General features: G+C 36.9%; 1 protein-coding gene across 10 annotated transcripts in view; it reads left to right on the top strand.

Annotated features, from left to right (window-relative positions):
• Positions 1 to 18,611, top strand: part of Lrriq1 (leucine rich repeats and IQ motif containing 1) — a 187,597-nt gene that overhangs the window by 78,099 nt on the left and 90,887 nt on the right. For 7 of the 10 annotated variants that reach the window (XM_052753245.1, XM_052753239.1, XM_052753244.1 and 4 more), the window contains 4 exons: positions 9,691 to 9,780; positions 10,428 to 10,555; positions 11,078 to 11,176; positions 11,429 to 11,511. In XM_052753245.1, coding sequence (XP_052609205.1) covers positions 9,691 to 9,780; positions 10,428 to 10,555; positions 11,078 to 11,176; positions 11,429 to 11,511 — 400 coding nt within the window. The remainder of the gene's footprint in view (positions 1 to 9,690; positions 9,781 to 10,427; positions 10,556 to 11,077; positions 11,177 to 11,428; positions 11,512 to 18,611) is intronic. The other 3 variants (XM_052753242.1, XM_052753241.1, XM_052753240.1) reach the window with 3 other exon arrangements.

Below are 18,611 nucleotides of genomic sequence, written 5' to 3'. Positions count from 1 at the left end.
TAGTTGTTTTAAGCGTATTTGCTCTATGTTTATGCCTATACAGATTTCTTTGCCTAGTGCTTCTCTATTATTTGTTTTTCCATTTGTCCTCTCTATCCTGTGTTTAGTTTTTAAGTTTTCCTGTAACCCTTCCTTTTGCATTAATCAAATACTTTGCTTTTCTTCTTGTCCCTCTTTTATTAGTTTTTTTTTTATTTGATCTTTGGCCTTGTCTGTTCCCTTTATTTCTTCCTGAATAACCACATGTCTAATATTTTTCTTTGACTGACAGGGTCTCCCTAACACGTATTCTACTTCTGGTGACACTTGAAAGATTGTCGATTTCTTTTAAGTTTGTTTTGTGTTTCTGTTTCTGTTGTTGTTGTTGTTGCCTTACCTGAGCATAATTATCTTTGAATTTTCCCTCCTTGGGTTGAGAGAGGTCAAGGCTTCTTGAGTCTGTGGTTCATGCCTCTCAACAGCTTTGGAAAATGCTTGTGCACGTTTGCTTCAATTGCTTTTTCTCTTTTTTTGTTGAAAAGGTGCTCCAGAAATACAAATGATAGAGATCTAACCATTTCACACAGTTTTACAATCTTCAATATTCTTTTCAGAATTTCTTCCATCCATGCCATAAAATCCATGTATTTCATGTTTAGTTTTTAAGTGGCCAATAAAGCTTATCTATTTATTATTTGTAACATGATGTTTTAAAAAAAATGTATATGTGTATAGTGACATAACAAAGTCTAACTAATTAATGTATGCACTACTGAAATAAATTTTCATTTTTAAGGGGTAATCTCTTTTTCATCTGCTCAGGGTTTTTTTGAGAAGGCAATATGTTGTTAAATAATAATCATCATGTATGATAAGGAGCTGAATTTTTTATAAACCAATTGATTGCTTATGCATGTCTGTGTCATATGTGTATGTGTGTTCACATTGTGGGCGTGAACTTTGCACATGTGTGAAGGCTCCAGGTTGACATCAGGTGCTGTCACAGTCACTCTCCATCATGTGTATCGAGGCAGGGTTTCTTGTTTAACCGTGAGCTTGCCGTTTTGGCTATTCTAGTTAGAAAGCTTGCTCCAAAGATCCCCGTGTTCTCTTTCTGCATGCTGAGATCACAGACAAACCATAAAGCACAGCATTTAGATGAGCTCTGAGGTTCTGAACACCAATCCTCATACTTGCATAGCAAGCACATTATTTCCTAAACTACCACTCAAGCTTCTAAACTAAAATGCGGATCCATTAACCAGCATCTCTTCTCTCCTCTCTAGCACTGTCCTTACCAATCGGGATCAACATTCTAGTCTAACTCTATGTGTCAGTTCATTTAGATTCCACATAGATCAGTACAATCACAAGTGCGTTTTCTCCCAGTCCCCTCCAGGTTCTTCTGTCTTGTTGCAAGTGACATTCTATCAGTTACTTTGGTTGAATACCATCCCACTCTATATAGGGACAGTGCATTTTTCTTTGCCTACTCACTGATGGGTATTTAAGTTGATCTCATACCATGACTATTTTTACTATTTCTTAATGAACATGGGACACATGTACTTTTCTTTAGCACATTGTTTTCATTTCTTTGGGGTACATGACAAGTAGAGGAATTGTTGGGTCAGATGATCTATTTTGAGTTTCATAGGGATTTCTATGCTGTTTCCTTATATGGATTACAGTAATTTACTTTCCCTCCAATAATGTGAAGGAACTCATTCTTCTTCATATCCTTTTGCATTCTTGTTACTGTTTTCCTTTGTAGTAGTGGCCATCTTTCCTGCATGCAATGTCATGTCATTGTGTTTTTAATGTGTATTCTCCTGAATATACTCATCTTGATCATTTGTGTATGTTCTTTTGAAGTGTATCTGCTCAGACACTTTATTTATCTTCTTTAAAATGGAGGTATGTGTTTTTCATTGTGTAGGTTTTAGATTTTTTCTTTTGTATCAGACTCTGCACTTTAAAGATATATCATAATATAATCACATAAAATCTATTCAAACTTACCCTCTTCTAAGAAGCCGTTCCTTGATGCTTATAACATGATACACAACATACTTGGAGCTAGGATAGCAACATAAAACAACATGGCCACAAGTTCAGGGCATTTTAGAAGTGCACTTGAATATTTTTATTGCAATTATCCAAAGGAAAAAAATATAGAACTAGCTTGACAAATTTCCTGGCATTAGGCAGCTATTTCAGTATGCTATGATTTTGTCCCTTAAATGTCATGCTGTATAGCAACTGGTTGTCCAAAGACACTAACAGCCAACAGCTATTTTTGTTTTCTTAAATATAGTCAACCAAAGTTATTAAGTGCCAAGAACTTCATGGTATGTGATGTTTTACCCTACATACAATATAACAAGTTGTGCAAGCACACTTTCTGGATGCTTTTAGAAGAATTAAGAATTCCAGATGAAAGTAAACTTTACTGTAGGCAGCAAGAACTCCATGTTGGTTAACAGTTTCTGTACATAGAACTTCAATATGGGATACCTGAAGAGCACCCTTCTACTAATCCTGACCTAGAGAATGCCGTGTTTTTTATGCTTTCGATGATATTGTTATTTTATTATGTTGTACAGCAAACACATAGATTTCTCCCTCAAAGGAACGGCACCATTTATTCTCTTGTTCGTTAACTTATGAACATCTCTGCAAGAAGAGCATATAATAGAAGCTACCATAGAATATGCAGAGATGAATAATTACCCACCAAGAATATCAATCCCTTAGCTCTATAAGGCAGGTTTTTTTTTTCCTCACAATAGACTCCAGTGGCCACTCTGAGTGTTGTGAGTGACAGGATTGGGGCAGAATTCATATAATTTGTCTTGCAGTGTATTTAATTGAGGTTATAGTCATTAGCCTAGGCTTTGTGCTTCAATTTCTAGATTGACCTTCCAGTAGACTTAAGAATTTAATCCAGGTGGAGCTGTTACAGACTCCTTGCCCCACAATAAGGAAGTATAAGTTAATATTTTCATTCAGAATAGTTTAATTGAGTGACGTGTAGGTAGACTAGTGCATTCTCAGGGCACAGTGTGCTGGGACGATAACACCTTCTGCAAAAGATTTGTCCACCCAGTAAAATGGTTGGGAATGATAGAGGGAAAAAATCTCGCAGAGGAGAGTAATGTGAAATGTGACATGACCCATGGGATGATTTCTGCACTTTTGCTTCTGTATTGATAGATTTCTTAGTGAGTTTCGGGAAGTCAGAGTGGGAGGACCCTGGTAGGGCTAGAAGATCCAGCAGAAAGTTAAATGTTAGGTGCTTTTCACCAGTTTAGTAGATTCCCATGGGAGAATTTTCTTGAAAAGTACAGGGCAGTTTGAGAAACAAGGGTCACTGCTCCTTCTCCCTTCTATCTCTCCCAGGACCTACAGTGTTGCTTTCAAAGGCAGTAAATTGTTATATTCAATTCACCTACTCAAATTCATTATATCTCTCTTCAGTAACTACCAATTTACTTTTTCAGTTTATTATTTATTTATACTTGAATTTTTCATTCATGCAGTCCATGTACAAAGCCCAAGAGCATATTTATAAAACTTCATCAGGGTTAATTTAAACATCTAGGAAGTCACTGGTTCTTCCTGTACCTTGTGGATAAGTCAGTCATGCTGACCTGTACCCGTTTTGTTTTGTTTTATTTATTCTCCTCCCCTCTTCCCCTCACCCCCAGATCCACAGTTCCTTCATTTCTCTTCAGAAAAGAGCAGGCCTCCCTGGGATAGCAACTGAACACAGCATAATAAGTTACAATAAGACTAGACACAGACCCTCCTTTTAAGGTTGTCTGAGGCAACCCAGAAGGAGGAAAAGAGTCCCAACAGCAGGCAAAAGAGTCAGATACACCACCACTCTCATTGTTAGGAGTACCGCAAAGAATGCAAAGTTAAACAACCATAGCATGTATGCAGAGGATCCAGCTCAGACCCATGCAGACTCCATGGTTGTTGTTTCAGCCTCTGTGAGCCCCTGTGAGCCAGTGATTTTATGAGCCATGTCATTCTCCTTCTTCTGCAGGATTCCTCAAGCTCCACCTAATGTTTGGTTATGGGTCTCTGCATTTGCTCCCACCAGCTGCTGGAGGAAGCCTCTTTGATGGCAATTGATATAGGCACCGATCTATGACTATAACATAATATCATTTGGAATCATTTCATTGACTTTTTTTCAGTTGTGTTAGGTTCTACCCTAGGTGTCTGTGCCATCCAGAATCCAGATCGTGGCCATCCAGGCAGTGTTCATCATGGGCTCCTTCAAGTTAAAACAGACATTGATTGACCATTTCCACAAGCTCTGAGCCACCATTGTCCCAGCACATCTTGGAGGCAGGACAGGTTATAGGTCGAGGATTTTGTGACTTGGTTGGTGTCCCAGTTCCACCACTGGTAGCCTTGCCTAGTTACAGAAGATGTCTTGGTTTAGGCTCTGTATCCTTTATTACTAGAAGTCCTCACTAGGATCATCCTTATAGGTTCTAGGAAGTTTCCACTGCACTAGGATTCCAACCCATCCCCCAAATGTGCCCCAATTCCAGTCTTCTCTCCCAAAACTCTCTCCCTCCATTCCTTCCTCCCCCACTTGATCCCTCCTGTTTATATCTCTACCCACTCCTAGTCCATTCTATTCTATTTCCCCTTCCCAAGGAGATCCATGCACCCCCCCCCAGCTCTCCTTGTTACTTAGCCTCCCTGGGTCTGGATTGTGGCATTTTTGTCCTTTACTTAACAGCTAATATCCATTTATAAGTGAGTACATATTATGTTTGTCTTTCTGGCTCTGGGAAATGGATGGAATTAGAAAACAAATCATCCTGCATTTGTTTTTAAGAAAAAGAAATACTCGTCTTTCCCAGCAACAGTTGTGGCAGAACACTGTTTAAAATTGAAGTGTGATATATATGATTCAAAGTGCATACCTGTCAGACTTAAATGATCTAGAACTTGAAATATTATGCAGACCTCATTCTATTAGCACATTAATATGCTAATATCAGCTGATTGATGTGATTAAAAATAGCAATGGTGGTACAGAATTGAAATTATGATGCAGTCAATATTTAGAAGCAAGCATCCTAATGGCCCATTAGATGAGGTTTCATCTACTGCAGGACAAATGGGTAAGTTTTCAATTTCACAAGTCTAGCATACACTGAAAACACAGACCCAGTAAGTGAATCAGCTCCCCTAGAGAACACTTACTGTTAAACATCTTTATGAGTAATCCAGGAAGTTCTGTAAGTTACTGTGGTTTGATAGGGCAAGTCAGAGGCAGAGAAAGTTTAATTTTATTAGATGATCCATTCTCTGTTCAAATAAAAATATTTTTAAGTCTGATCAAACTTTCAAGCTAATTTTCAATATTAAGGAACTTAATTTTCAATATTAAGGATAGCAGTCATAAAGGAAGAGGAATTGTGAAGCCCTCCACAATCTCAGCTGTAAGTTAAAGGGTTTGGGGACAAGATATTTTAAACCAATACTTAAACTTCCTGTAAGTATTCAATGATAGACATAATATATTAATATACATTTTCCACAGTACAGGTATGTTTATTACCCTTGGCAAATCTCTTCTGACACATTGCAATTTTATTTTCTCCAATGTACTACGTGATAACCAACACATTTGATATTAATAAGCTTTCATCCATATATAGCATTCTTGGTAACATTTCTGCTTGTATTTAAGTAATAACTATAACCATCTTTATCACTTTGTGATAATTTTTCAAAGGTGGTGGTGCTTAAAATGGTTCTAGAACTCTGTGTAAGTTTGTATAGATTTACAGGCAAAGAAAAGTATTTCCAAAGGTTTCTATATAATTAAATATTAATTTAAAATGTGTTGGGGTCTGGAGAGCTGGATGGGCAGCTAAGAGCACTGCATGCACTTGTAGAGGATCCAGTTCAGTTCCCAGCTCCAGCATCTTGTGGCTCACAGCCACCTGAAACACAACCTCCAGGAGATCTGATGCCCTCCTCTGGCATCCGTCGGTACTGCACTTATTGAGAAGCAGCCACAAACTTCCCCCACTCCCAACATATACACATAATTGAAGAAAATAAAAATCAAAGTCTGAGAAAGAGAGTGCTGTTTCTAGATTCTGTAACGTATTTCGGGAGAAAAAAACACTCATTCTACATTTATGTAATAAGGCAATGAATGCTGCGCTAGAGAGTGTTGATCTAGAGATAACTGCTCTTATAGGGTACTGCTCTAGAGGGAAATGGTCTAGGGAGTACTGTTACAGAGAGTATAGCTATAGAGAGTACTGCTCTAGAAATTACTGCTATTGGAGTACTGCCATAGAGGATATAGAGACAACTGCTAAAGAGTCCTGCTTTGGGGGTACTGTTCTGGAGAGAATTGCTACTTGAGTATTGCTATAGAGAGTACTGCTCCAGAGAGTTCTGCTCCAGAGAGTACTGCTATTGGAATACTGCTATAGTTAGTACTGCTACTGAAGTACTGCTATCAGAGTACTGCTCTAGAGGCAACTGGTAGGAAAAGTTTCTGCACCCTGATAGGCCGCTCCACCAATGCAGCAATCCAAATCAGACCAAATCAAACCGAAATAAGAAAAATCTGGGCGATGGTGGTGCATGCCTTTAATCCCAGCACTCGGGAGGCAGAGCCAGGCAGATCACTGTGAGTTCAAGGCCAGCCTGGTCTACAGAGTGAGATCCAGGAAAGGAGCAAAGCTACACAGAGAAACCCTGTCTCGAAAAACCAAAAAAAGAAAAAGAAAAAAGAAAAAGCCCTGGTTTAATGGATAAAAACCTTCTGGGTGATTTTCCAGCCTCCAGAGAGGAGAGAGGGAAGAGAGACTGGAAAACCATGTCTCTGTTTCCTGAGATGCAGCTTAAATATCCTGTGGGAGTGGTCTTGAGCATCTCTGGGGGAGGAGCAGTGTTTGAACTGATTGAGACAGGGCAGGGTTTGGGGAGAGGGCTGGGGGAGGGGAGTTGAGGCGAAGCTTCCACCAGAACATGCTATAAAGAGTGCTATTGTAGAAAGTACTACTATTGGAGTATTGTTATAGATGACTTCTGTGGAGAGTACTGATGTTGGAGTTCTGTTATAGAAAACTTCTATAGAGAGTACTACTGTTGGAGCACTGTTGTAGATAGAACTTCTGTGGAGAGTACTGCTGTAGATAGAACTTCAGTGGAGAGCACTGCTGTTGGAGTACTGCTGAAGATAGAACTTCTGTGGAGAGTACTACTGTTGGAGCACTGCTGAAGATAGAACTTCTGTGGACAGTACTGCTGTTGGAGTACTGCTGTAAACAGAACTTCTGTGGAGAGTACTGCTGTTGGAGTACTGCTGTAGATAGAACTTCTGTGGAGAGCACTGCTGTTGGAGTACTGCTGTAGATAGAACTTCTGTGGAGAGTACTGCTGTTGGAGTACTGCTGTAAACAGAACTTCTGTGGAGAGTACTGCTGTTGGAGCACTGCTGTAGATAGAACTTCTGTGGACAGTACTGCTGTTGGAGTACTGCTGTAGATAGAACTTCTGTGGAGAGTACTGTTAGTGCAGTACTTCTAGGACAGAACGAATGAGATGTTTGGACAGAAGTTTTAAAGCAGAGGTTATTTTCTTTTTAGTTACCAGAAGATTAGTATAAAATCATGCCAGGCCTGGCAGCACCAGGGGTCTCCCATAGCAACTAGTCAGCTGGCCTGGTGTCTTTTGCTGGTTGTCATCTTTCCATGTGAACCATTTCCTTTACAGTAGAATCACTAATTTCATGATAGCTGGTGTGCAGCAACCTGTGATCTTTCCTTGAATAAGTCTACATTGCCACTCAGAAAATAATTTAAAAATTGGAGCCTACATCCTGTCAAGAGTTTTATGTTGAACTGTAGTTCTGTTTTTTAAGGGCAGTCATCAAATTTTTTTTATCATCTGTCATGAACTGGACAAACCATTCTGAATATAGAAGTCAAAGGGAGTTTACTGAGTTTCTGACATGATTTAACAAGTGATTAATATTAGCAGCTTATGTTGCAAACATTCGCAATATCTTATTTTCATAACTTTTCCAGAAATATCAAAGCAAATGCCCTTCCTGTCAACTCTTTCAAAGTCTGAAGAATAAAACTCTTGTTTCCTCTCATTGTTGTGTCCACAGAACAACAGCATTGTTTCTGGGCTGCCATTTTCTTATCTTATCATTCTAAGATATGAGAAAGAAGAACATTGAAGGTGTCAGTGAGAGTTCTCTCTCATGCCCCCTTTCTGTCTCTCTCCAATAATGCTTTATTGGAGAATATACACATTTGAATAGTTTATTTGAAAAATAAAATTTGTATGTTTATTATTTGCAATATAATACTTTAAAACATGTCTTCCAGGTGGAATCAAAATATTATTTTTATTGTACAATACAATAACCAGTATATTTATTATTTTGTCATGAGAATAGTTAAAATTCTCTCGGAGATGTTTAGTAGACTGTTACTTGCCATAACCACAATAAATTAAACTTAACTCCTCACTGCCCAATTGTAACTATTAAACTCAATATAATGGTAAGATAGATATTTGTATGTTAATAATACATAATAGGAACTTCCATAAGATAGTAAACTGGGTGTTGTTCTACTTACATGGTATCAGAATACCATGAACTTGGTTTGTTTCCTAAGACTAAGGCCCAAGTAACAGTGTGTTGTTACCTAGTCAACCAATAATCACTATGTCTTAGTCCTACATTTTCAGCAGTAAATCAAAAACCAAGGCAGATTGAATTTGTGTGAATTGAAAACTCTGTTAATATCCCATTAGAATATAATCCTACTAATTTTTAAAATGTTTGGCTATTTTACAGCTTTCTAAATGCTAATCAGTGTTTTGGTGACCCTTGTTCATAAGAATCACAGAAGTTTATTCTAAGATATATCTGATAAGATAACCCAATTAAATAAAATTCAGATAATTGTATCGTAAATGTACAGCACTTATATAATTAATATAACTTCATTGAATAAAGAACAAACTTGGGAATTGTATAAGTGGAACAAGTATGATTCAGGATGAAGAGAAAGGAGTTACAAAGCAGAAATTTTACGCTTGAAGCATAAACTAACCATTTTTTTCCCATTTGTAGAGTTGTGTTGGAGAATAATTACATGAGAAATTATATACTACTCATTTTTTACTCATTCTTAAAATTTTCTCTTTTATGTCCACGCAAAATACTTCTGAAATTTGAAAAAAAAAAAAAAGACAAACCTTAGTTTATGTGTAGTACTAGGAAAACTGATTCTAATGTGTTAAAATACTGTAGTTTAAATAACAATGTTTAGTAGAAAATGTAATTCGCATGGCAGTGAGCTAAAAAACTGATGCCTCTTAGTAATTTCTAGAATTAGCTGAAAGTCAGTAATGAATAAATAAGCAGAACAATATTGACTTCAATTTTAGAGCAATCAAATATCAGTTCTCTCCTTAGCATCCAATGTGTTGATGAAAACCCCCATCAATGTTTTATAATGTATGACTTAACCAGAGAGAGGTACAGCCTTTTGCAAGAGTAGGTCAAACTTTCCTATAAACGAAAATCCTCATGGATTCGTGAATATTTCTGATACACTGTACAATTTCAAGGAAACGTGATAAAGGTTTGCCAGTTACACTTTGTCCATTCTGATGCCGTTACTTGTGCAGGATGCCTTGGAGAAAGAGTGGCCAGTTTTAGATTCCACCGGCTTCCCTTCCCAAACACTGCCTTCCTCCAACCAGCTGCCCTGGCCAAAGGTAAAATGTCATGGACACTTCTGACTGCTCGATCTTTGCTGGCTTCTGAAGGTTCTGTTACACTGTGGTGATTAATAATGCAATTTATTGACCTGAAAAACATAATTACTTTTAGAAGCCTTTGACTTCCTCCTCATCCCCAGATGTAATTTTTCATGTAGCTTTTCTTTCATTTGCTCTTTATTTTTTTCTTTACTTTGGATTTCTTTCAACACTTTATTTAACAGTAGCCAGAAAAAAAAAAAATGATGTGCCTCAGCTGCATGTTTGGCAGTAGACTAAAATTACTCGTTGACGGCACTTTAAAAATGCAGAAATACGCACCAAGAGGCGGCAGCTGAGGATCCTCAACCAGAGGTCAAGGGACTGCAATATCTGTTATTTATTTGATAATCTTTGAAGTTTTTGCTTTCTGAGATTTTTTGAAGCTTTGCAATTAATCACTTTTTATACATGAGCTGTACTAAAAAGCATATTCTTCACCATGTAATAAAAGAATATTTAAGCATGTTCCAGAATTTCATTTTATTATCATTTTAATTTTGTAATAAATGTCCCTTTTGAGACTGCTCAGGTTTATACATGGTAGGTAGCAACACAAATGCTGGAATTGTTCAATTTACTTTACATTTATTTACATTTTTGAGAATAAGAACTCTCAGGCTTTGAAACATGATGAAACTTCACTTCCTGTACCAACTCGTCCAGCTCAGGCATGGCTATGGAATGAGAAAGAAAATTTGTTTTCATCAGAACAGACACAGTTAAGTAGCAGGTAAGCTAACTGCCTCTTTTAAGCAGGGACCAACTTATGAATAGCAAAGACAGAAGTTACACATTCCTTACAAAAGTAGGACATCCATAAAAACAGATGTGAATTGACTGAATTAGAAGATGAAACACATGGAATGTTAAATATGGAAATTCTAGTGTTCAAATTGTGTGTAGAAGAAGCATTAAAGCAAGGACCCGACTTACATTTTGGTGAAATAATGCAGTCATTGTGCAAAGCGATCTTCATGGCTTGACAGGTAGAGAGAAGGACTAGAATAAAAATCTTAGAGCCACGGTCCTTTCAGCAAAAGAATTGAAATATGCCCCATGTAATTGAAATGTAAACATTTTAAATTAATGGAAGACTTTTATGACTTTTCAAGATAAAGCTCCTCTGTGGCTGAAATAGGTTTTATTTCCAAGTTTGAGACAACATAAACAGCTTGTAGCTTTTAAGAGAGCTGCTGTACTTGTGTGGATTCTGTTAAAAAAAAAAAAAAGCAAAAACATGCATTTCTGTTAGCAGATCAGAAAACAGAACTTTATCCCGGACACCTGAATCAAACACCAGTAGGAAGAGCTTACTGCAATCTGAAAAAGAAGAAAAAATTTCAGAAGAATGGTAAGTCCTCTATTTTACACTAAAGAAAATAAGAAATTGAAGGACTGCTGGATATCTAAGGCAGATTTTTTCGGGGCGGGGGGGAGCATTCAAGAAGTCATTAGTCTTTAAGAAACTAACCTTTGCAGTAAATTAGGCTTTCTTAAGTGGGATTCCAAATTTGTTGAATGTGATCGAACTGAAACGTGTACATTTACATATACATCTATGTCTAAATATGCCTTAGGGATTTTAAATTTATCTTGTCAACAGGGGCTTTAAGGATATATCTACAGCCCAGCAGATGCTAAAGAGAGCACAGAAAATGAAATCAAAAAAATTAAGGAAAAACTTAGGTAAGTAATGGCCTTTGAGCAGTAGCTGTATGTGATAGTGACAATTTTTTAAAATTAAGTTTTCTATGTTATATTTAATGTGAACAAAATTAATGCATAAATAACTACATCTAAGATAGTAACTACAAAATCCTTGGTTTCCAAGGAAAATTATGTTATCACATTTAATGATCTATTTTGCCCTTTGATTTTAAATGATTCCCTCTTTCATGTACATTGGTATTGGCTTTTCTGTGTGCTGTGCACTGTGGCAATTAAGCTGTAATTTGTCTCTGAGCTGGTAATTCATGGAATGTTGATTCAAAAACCATCCGCTTCATGTACTCGTTCCTTTGAGAGCTCCCAAGTTGCTTGGTTAGTCAGTAAACTAAATACATCAGTTTGGTAGATTTTATCTATAGAGATTTCACATATGATTCCTGGAAAAGAAATGCAATTTATTTTTTATGGTTTTTGAAGAATTTGGTAAAAATTGGGAGGCATCTTTTTTATTTTCTTTTTCCTATCCCCTTTTGAAACTATTCTACAAATCATTCATTTTTCTTTGGACACTCTGATTCTTTTTGATATCCAGGCTAAATATAAAAACATCAGGCAAGAAATAGCAAATGGCTATGATTTCATATCTTTTCTTAAAACTATTTAAAATTATCTACATATTGCATTTAACTTCTTTCTTTATAGTGTCATGAATTTAAATCTCCTGGGTTTAATAATGTGTAATAATGTTTAATAATGACTCATCTAATGTGTACTTTTGTTATAAGTAACCAAGAAGAAAATCTATTCTTGTAGCTCAGAAATTACCTGTTTGTTTTTATATTTATTGAATTCTGAGTTATGTATATTCATGTATATGTTTAAAAATCTAAATTAAAATAGCAAAAATAATTTCTTATTTTTAATAAATCAAATACTTGTCATATCAGTCACTAGCCATTGATAAATTCATGGTAACTCATTTTTGGGTTTTAAACGTGTAATTTTTCTATCTTAGTATGTGACTAGTTATTTTTATTTCTATGTTCTAATCTTTTGATATAAATATAATTTTGTACCCTGTTTGTCAGATACAAAACATTGAACATTTAAACATTTTAAAATGAGTTTAAGTAAGTGCTGTGCTTTTGCTTTGTCTATTCCTGCTGTACACTCATTTTGTAAACCCCTATGAAGTTCATCTGCTGTGAACCAAACCATGTTATGGCTACTTCAGCGAAATAGTAACCCCAAACCCAGAGAGTTTTGATGCTCAGTCTGGGCATGTGGGATACAATACAGCAGATAAGGTAGTTCAATAAACGTCTTTATTGCTTTGATCTGTTTTTCTGTCCCTCCACAAGAATTTCAAAAGGAGCTGTTTTGAGAATAATACAAAAATATAGAAACTCCTGAGCCAAGGTCAAAGGCAAAATGAGTTTAGAACTGACCCAATCAACATTCAACAAGTAACTGCTTATTTCTGTCCAAGAAATTTTGCTTGAATAGAAGTAACACCATGCTTGCCATCCCCTCTCGTAGAGAGAGCTGAGAAAAAGTTTATGTCACCAGAACTTCTATCAATCTGCCGCTGGAAATGTTTTGCTTCCTGTGGTGATCATCAAAACCTTAATTGTTTTGGATGAGGAAGATTTGATAAGCCAACATATTAAATCCATTTCAGCAAATGATCCAGCAAGCAATACCTGCAGAGATGTCCCTTTTTCTTTCTTTCTATTTTACTTACTGATTTTAAATTCGTGGTCACAACTATCTATAATTAAACAAGAGGGAAGTTTCCTTTTGTCAGTCACAAGGGGGCATGATAGGGTCAAAAATGAAAAGGGAAACCCCACAGTCAAACTTTGTAACTCCATTTTTAACTTAATGTTATGGCAGTGATGAGTAGTCATGATGTGTCAGATAAAGGCCGTCATCTACAATTGTGACTTTTTAAATGAAAATCATCAACTAATTACAAAATCCCAATAGACTCTTTACCACTGAGTGAATAATTTAAATCTCTGTGGTCCGTATTTGTTGCTATTTTTACATCAACATATATTAATGACAAAAAAATCAATTTGACTTTAAAATCTGAATTGAAATACAGAACTTAATGATGAGTCTCTCGTGGTTCTCATGACTTTCCTCTACTCTCTCCTCACCATAGATAATAAGGTTAAAAATGAGAAAGAAAGAAAACCAGAGGAACCTTCTTGACTGCTCACATTTTACTTAGCTTCTACTAAGTCCATGGCATAGCATTTACACCATTTTCATCTCTGAGTAAATTATTTAAGACTCTGTACGTGGGTTTTCTTTTAGAGATTAAAACTTAGATCAAAATCCTTTGCCTTTCCAGTTTTTATTAATTCAACTGGTGATGTGCTATTAATTTACTTGACTATGACCATCATTTAAACTTTTAGCCATTAAAAGCAATACTCAAATCTAAATTCAGCTAAAACTATAAGTTTCATAGAAAAAATAAATATTAATGGAGATATTCAACACGTCTTAGGTGGAAAACTTGCCAATGAGAAAATTTGAAGCCATGAGAGGGCAGCATTGTCCACAAAAGTGCTGTAAACTCACTAGTTCTGCTGGCTAAGGAGAGCACAGTGTGTGTGTGTGTGTGTGTGTGTGTGTGTGTGTGTGTGTGTGTGTGTGTGTGAGAGAGAGAGAGAGAGAGAGAGAGAGAGAGAGAGAGAGAGACAGACAGACAGACAGACAGACAGAGACAGAGAGACAGAGACAGAGACAGAGACAGAGAGGAGAGAGAGAAAGAAAAGGAGAGGAGAGAGGACGGGGGGCGGGGGGGAGTCTATTAATCACATGGAGTCAACAGTATTCTCTGTTCTAACACAGCAGTGATCTTCAAGGAAGCCATGTATACACATAGAGTACAGAAGCATTAAATATCATTCATGAAAAATAGAAAATACCTGGTCTGGAGAAAGCACTTAACATTTCCTGTTTGTATCCTTTACATACTTTTATTAGCCAAGGAATATGAATCAACAGTTTTCATTTAATGTGAAAACGCAAACACGGCAAGCGCAGACAGGCCGGTGATTTGAGAAGGTAGCGGTTAATGAAATCAATTGCCGATAGAGGAAGAAAACTGCTGAGGGAACTGATTAATCACGAGACACAGCTGAGGAAGAGTGTGGACAGCTCTGAGGGAAGCCCCAGTGCTGATGAAATCTGCTGGCATAAACAAAGCCATCTGCTCCAAGGAGTGGTGGGACCCAGTGTCCGGGATAGCTGCGTTTACAGGCCTTGCACCCAGGTCCGGTTTGTTTCATCTTACCTCTTTGATACAGAGTATCCTTTGCATAGGAAAAAATAAAGGGAAGCCGATGAGAGAAGAATGGAAGATTAGGGCTGAATGGCTTGGCAGGCTCGAGAGGAAGTTTAAAGTTGTGTGACGTTGTCATTATCATGGTTTACTCAGTTTATGTTTGGATTATGGTTGTTGTTGTTTGTCTTAGTAATTGTTTTTTCCCTCATGATTGACATCAGCTAGAAACGATAGGGACTAGTCCTGTTTTGCTCAGTGTCTGTCTGTCTGTTGGTTCTGCTGACCCACTGAAGGAGGCACAAAAGTGATTTCAGAATTTGGCGATCGGATTTGGAGTTATCAGACACTGAGGGGAAGTTTAAGATTCAGCACTGCGATGAAGAACATCATATGTAAAGTGAGAGTTCCTAGTCTATTGAAAACATGCAGGGTCAATAGCCCGAGGGTAGTGAACATATTTGGGAGTAAGACTAGACAAGCGGGCTGAGGAAAAGGAGTGGGTGGCTGGTTTTTGAAGCCTAGCACTCCTTAGAAGCTCCAAGTAGAAGGAGTTGGGTGCATAGAGGCTGGCCAAGTATAAGGGTAGGAAATGTAGAATGCAGACAAAACATATTTTTCTCTGTACTTATCAAATTTATGCATGTTGAATTTAAGCTTTTGTATTTAAAGAAAAGGAAAAACCACGATGAAACAAAACAGGTTAACTTATTTTTGAAAGAAGGGTGACACAGAAGGATAAAGATGATTCATCAACTCTTTTAACACCTGCTAGTGTCAAGCATATGATTCTCGGGCAGTAGGTATTTGTTGGTTTTATTTCCATGAGAAATAGCTTAAGCCAGTTCGTATCATTAAATCATATCCAAGGATTAAGTAATGTAGAAAACTTAGACAGGCTCATTTTGTGCGTTTTGAGCTGTTCATAGGTTGTGGGAAAGGAGTTTCCAAAATAATAATATAGCTAAGGAACTTTTAAGTGAGAGGGATCAAGAGTGACCAATATTGACAAAAGTTCAGCAAAATCAGATTTCCTTAAGATTTATTTTGTTTACCTCAAAGAGTTCTAGAAAGAATCAATAAGAATTTTAGTCAAACACTAATTTGTTGTGCTTTCAAAAGCAATAATAGTATTCATTTTGAATGGTAAGAAGTCCAATCTCTACTCTGCATTACATTCCCAGGGTCTACTAGTCTGTCTGGCACCTGACCCGACAACAAATTGCACTAAAGTTATTGATAAACAGTTAGAAGGACATACTTGTGACTCTGTGAGTCTTTAATAAATTATGGATTTATATATGGGAAATTAAATCTAAATTAGTTTATAATATGCATGTATATGCAAACAAAATTGGTGATAATGTGGTTCAAGAGGGCCAAAGTCCATCCCAAGTCAAACTTAGCAGTGTTTTCAGTGTGGTGCTGGCTTTAGAGTCATGATCGATGCAAAAGTAAAGGAAGAATAGATTCTCACTTCATGTTTTCTGAGAGCTGATAAGAGTATGCAACATGTGACAGAGGAGTTCCTGTGTGAAGGGCCAGAGAGGGCAAAAGCCCACTGTGTGAGCGTATGCATGAAACCTAGATTTCAGTGAATACCCAAGATGTTAGCTGTGGGATATCTGCCAAAGAGTGCTATATATAGGGAACAGAGCCAGCCAGAGAGAGATGCATGTTGTAGGAAGGAAATCTTGGGGGGAAAGAGCACCTAGCTCTTAGAAATTAAAGTAGTAGACATGAGACTTGGAGCTACAGGATTTGGTCTTTGCCTAACTAGGTTCTAGTTTTGCTTCACTCCAGTATTTCCTTGATATGTCCCCACTCCCCTTTTTTGGAATGGTAATATATATTCTGTGCCATGGTATGATGCAAGTATGTAATTTGCATCTTTATTTTACAAGAGGTTACTACTAAGAGATTGCCTTGAGTTAATGGAAGAGACTTTAGATTTTTCAGACAGTGCTAAGACTGTAAAAGACTGTGAAAACATTGGAAGTTGAGTTTATGAAATTCACATTATGTTATGGCCATAAGACTAGAGCCAGGGATGTAGTTGAATGTAGTGCTTCAAATTAGAACCGTCCCCCATAGTCTCAAGCATTTGAACACTCGGTCCCTAGTTGGTAACACTGTTTGGGGGAGGTTTAGGAGGTAGAGGAAGCACATGGGGCAGGGTGTGATTTAAAAACCTTTCTGCTTTCAGTTTGCTTGGGCTGCTTTGTGCTTTTGGTTCAAGATGTGAGCTCTCAGCTTCCTGTTCTTCTGGCCATGGCTGCTGTTTGTTGCTACGACTCTGCTCAGCCATCATGGACTCTTATCCCTCAGCAACCATGAGCTAAAATAAACTTTCTTTTAAATGTTGGTTTGGGGACTAGTTATTTCATTACAGAAATAGAAAAGTAACTAATACAGTCATTCAGTTTGGATAATGTTGTCATCATACTGCAAGCCCTGGTTTCAGCCCCCAGAAGCTTACAAAAATTGGTCATGGTGGTACATGGTTGAAATCCCCTTAGAAGGTAGAGGCAGGGAGGTGAAAGTTAAAGGCTATGCTAAAAGTTTGAGACCAGCCTACCTAGGCTGTTTGAGACCCTGTTTTTCAAAAAAACGTCACAGTAACTACATTTTATGATAATTTGTGTAAGAAGAATGGCATTGTGGTAATAAATCAAAACTGAGACTACAGAAACAGAAGATGGATTGTGTAGGTGATAGATATTGTCATAAAAACTTATGAATTAACTCAAATTATTTTACCTTAATGAGATAATGGTTACAAAGCATCATGCATGGAGCCAAATATATGAATGAATTTGGTTCTCATAATTGAAAGTCTCTTCAGATATGTTTAAAGGTATATTTAATTTTTCACACCAGCAAGGCATACTAGGAGAGAGAAAGAACTGTTTTAAGTAATAATAATCACAGACAAGTACACTTAATGAGAAAACCAGACTTTAAAATTGAACAATGTTGGATCCATCTATCTATTCTCTGGACAGCCTACCTTATTCTATGAATTATTAAAGGTATTTTCCAGTAATTTAATAATTTAGAAATAACACATTTGCTTGTGGCATTTATTGAGTACCTATACTTATGTGAGCATGTAGTTTGGACATTGCATACACACTGTGTCAACTGTCATAGTCAAAATCAATGTTGGAAACATTGGACAGAGTACAAGATAAGTTTGCTCATGTCTCTGCAACTAGTAAAAGGTAGACCTGGGGTCTGGCCCACTGTACAATGTACACAAAATGGTCCATAAGCTGTTCTCTTTATAGTATCCCTTTTTTGTGGTTTCCCTACTTGACTATGTATTTCTTAAGCCTTAGAATGCTTTTTATTCACTGTGTTATTTCTAAGGACTATTAGTATCCATTTATTTTTCCCCTGTTAAATCACCATATTTCTTTCTCCTTATTATTATCCTTTTGCAATTTAAATGAACTTTTGAATCAGTTTAAGGTGGTGCAATGAAAGTGTTCTGAAACTAAAAAGGATATTTATAATGTAGTAGTGCTCTGCATATGCTCGTGAGAAATAAAATTATTTTCATGAGTAAATTTTGTCAGACATGCATTCTAAATAGTTTATGTGTGTTCAACAATTGGCTCTGGATAACAGTATGAGGGAAATGCTATTGATAACCCTGCTTCACATATGAATTCATACAGAGGGAGAGTGCTACTTTTCCAAGGAAGTTCCAAATAAGGTACTGACTCATGCTTTTGTCCACAATATTCTGTTCACTGGAATAAAAGCTAGCCACTGATGGATCTATCTATTTCCTATATTCAAGGTGTTTGCC

This window comes from Peromyscus californicus, unplaced genomic scaffold (assembly GCF_007827085.1).
Source record: "Peromyscus californicus insignis strain IS unplaced genomic scaffold, ASM782708v3 Scaffold_24__1_contigs__length_46423439, whole genome shotgun sequence".
Lineage (NCBI taxonomy): Eukaryota > Metazoa > Chordata > Mammalia > Rodentia > Cricetidae > Peromyscus > Peromyscus californicus.
The sequence above is the reverse complement of the archived record's forward strand: the minus strand, read 5'-3'. Positions and strand labels throughout refer to the sequence as shown.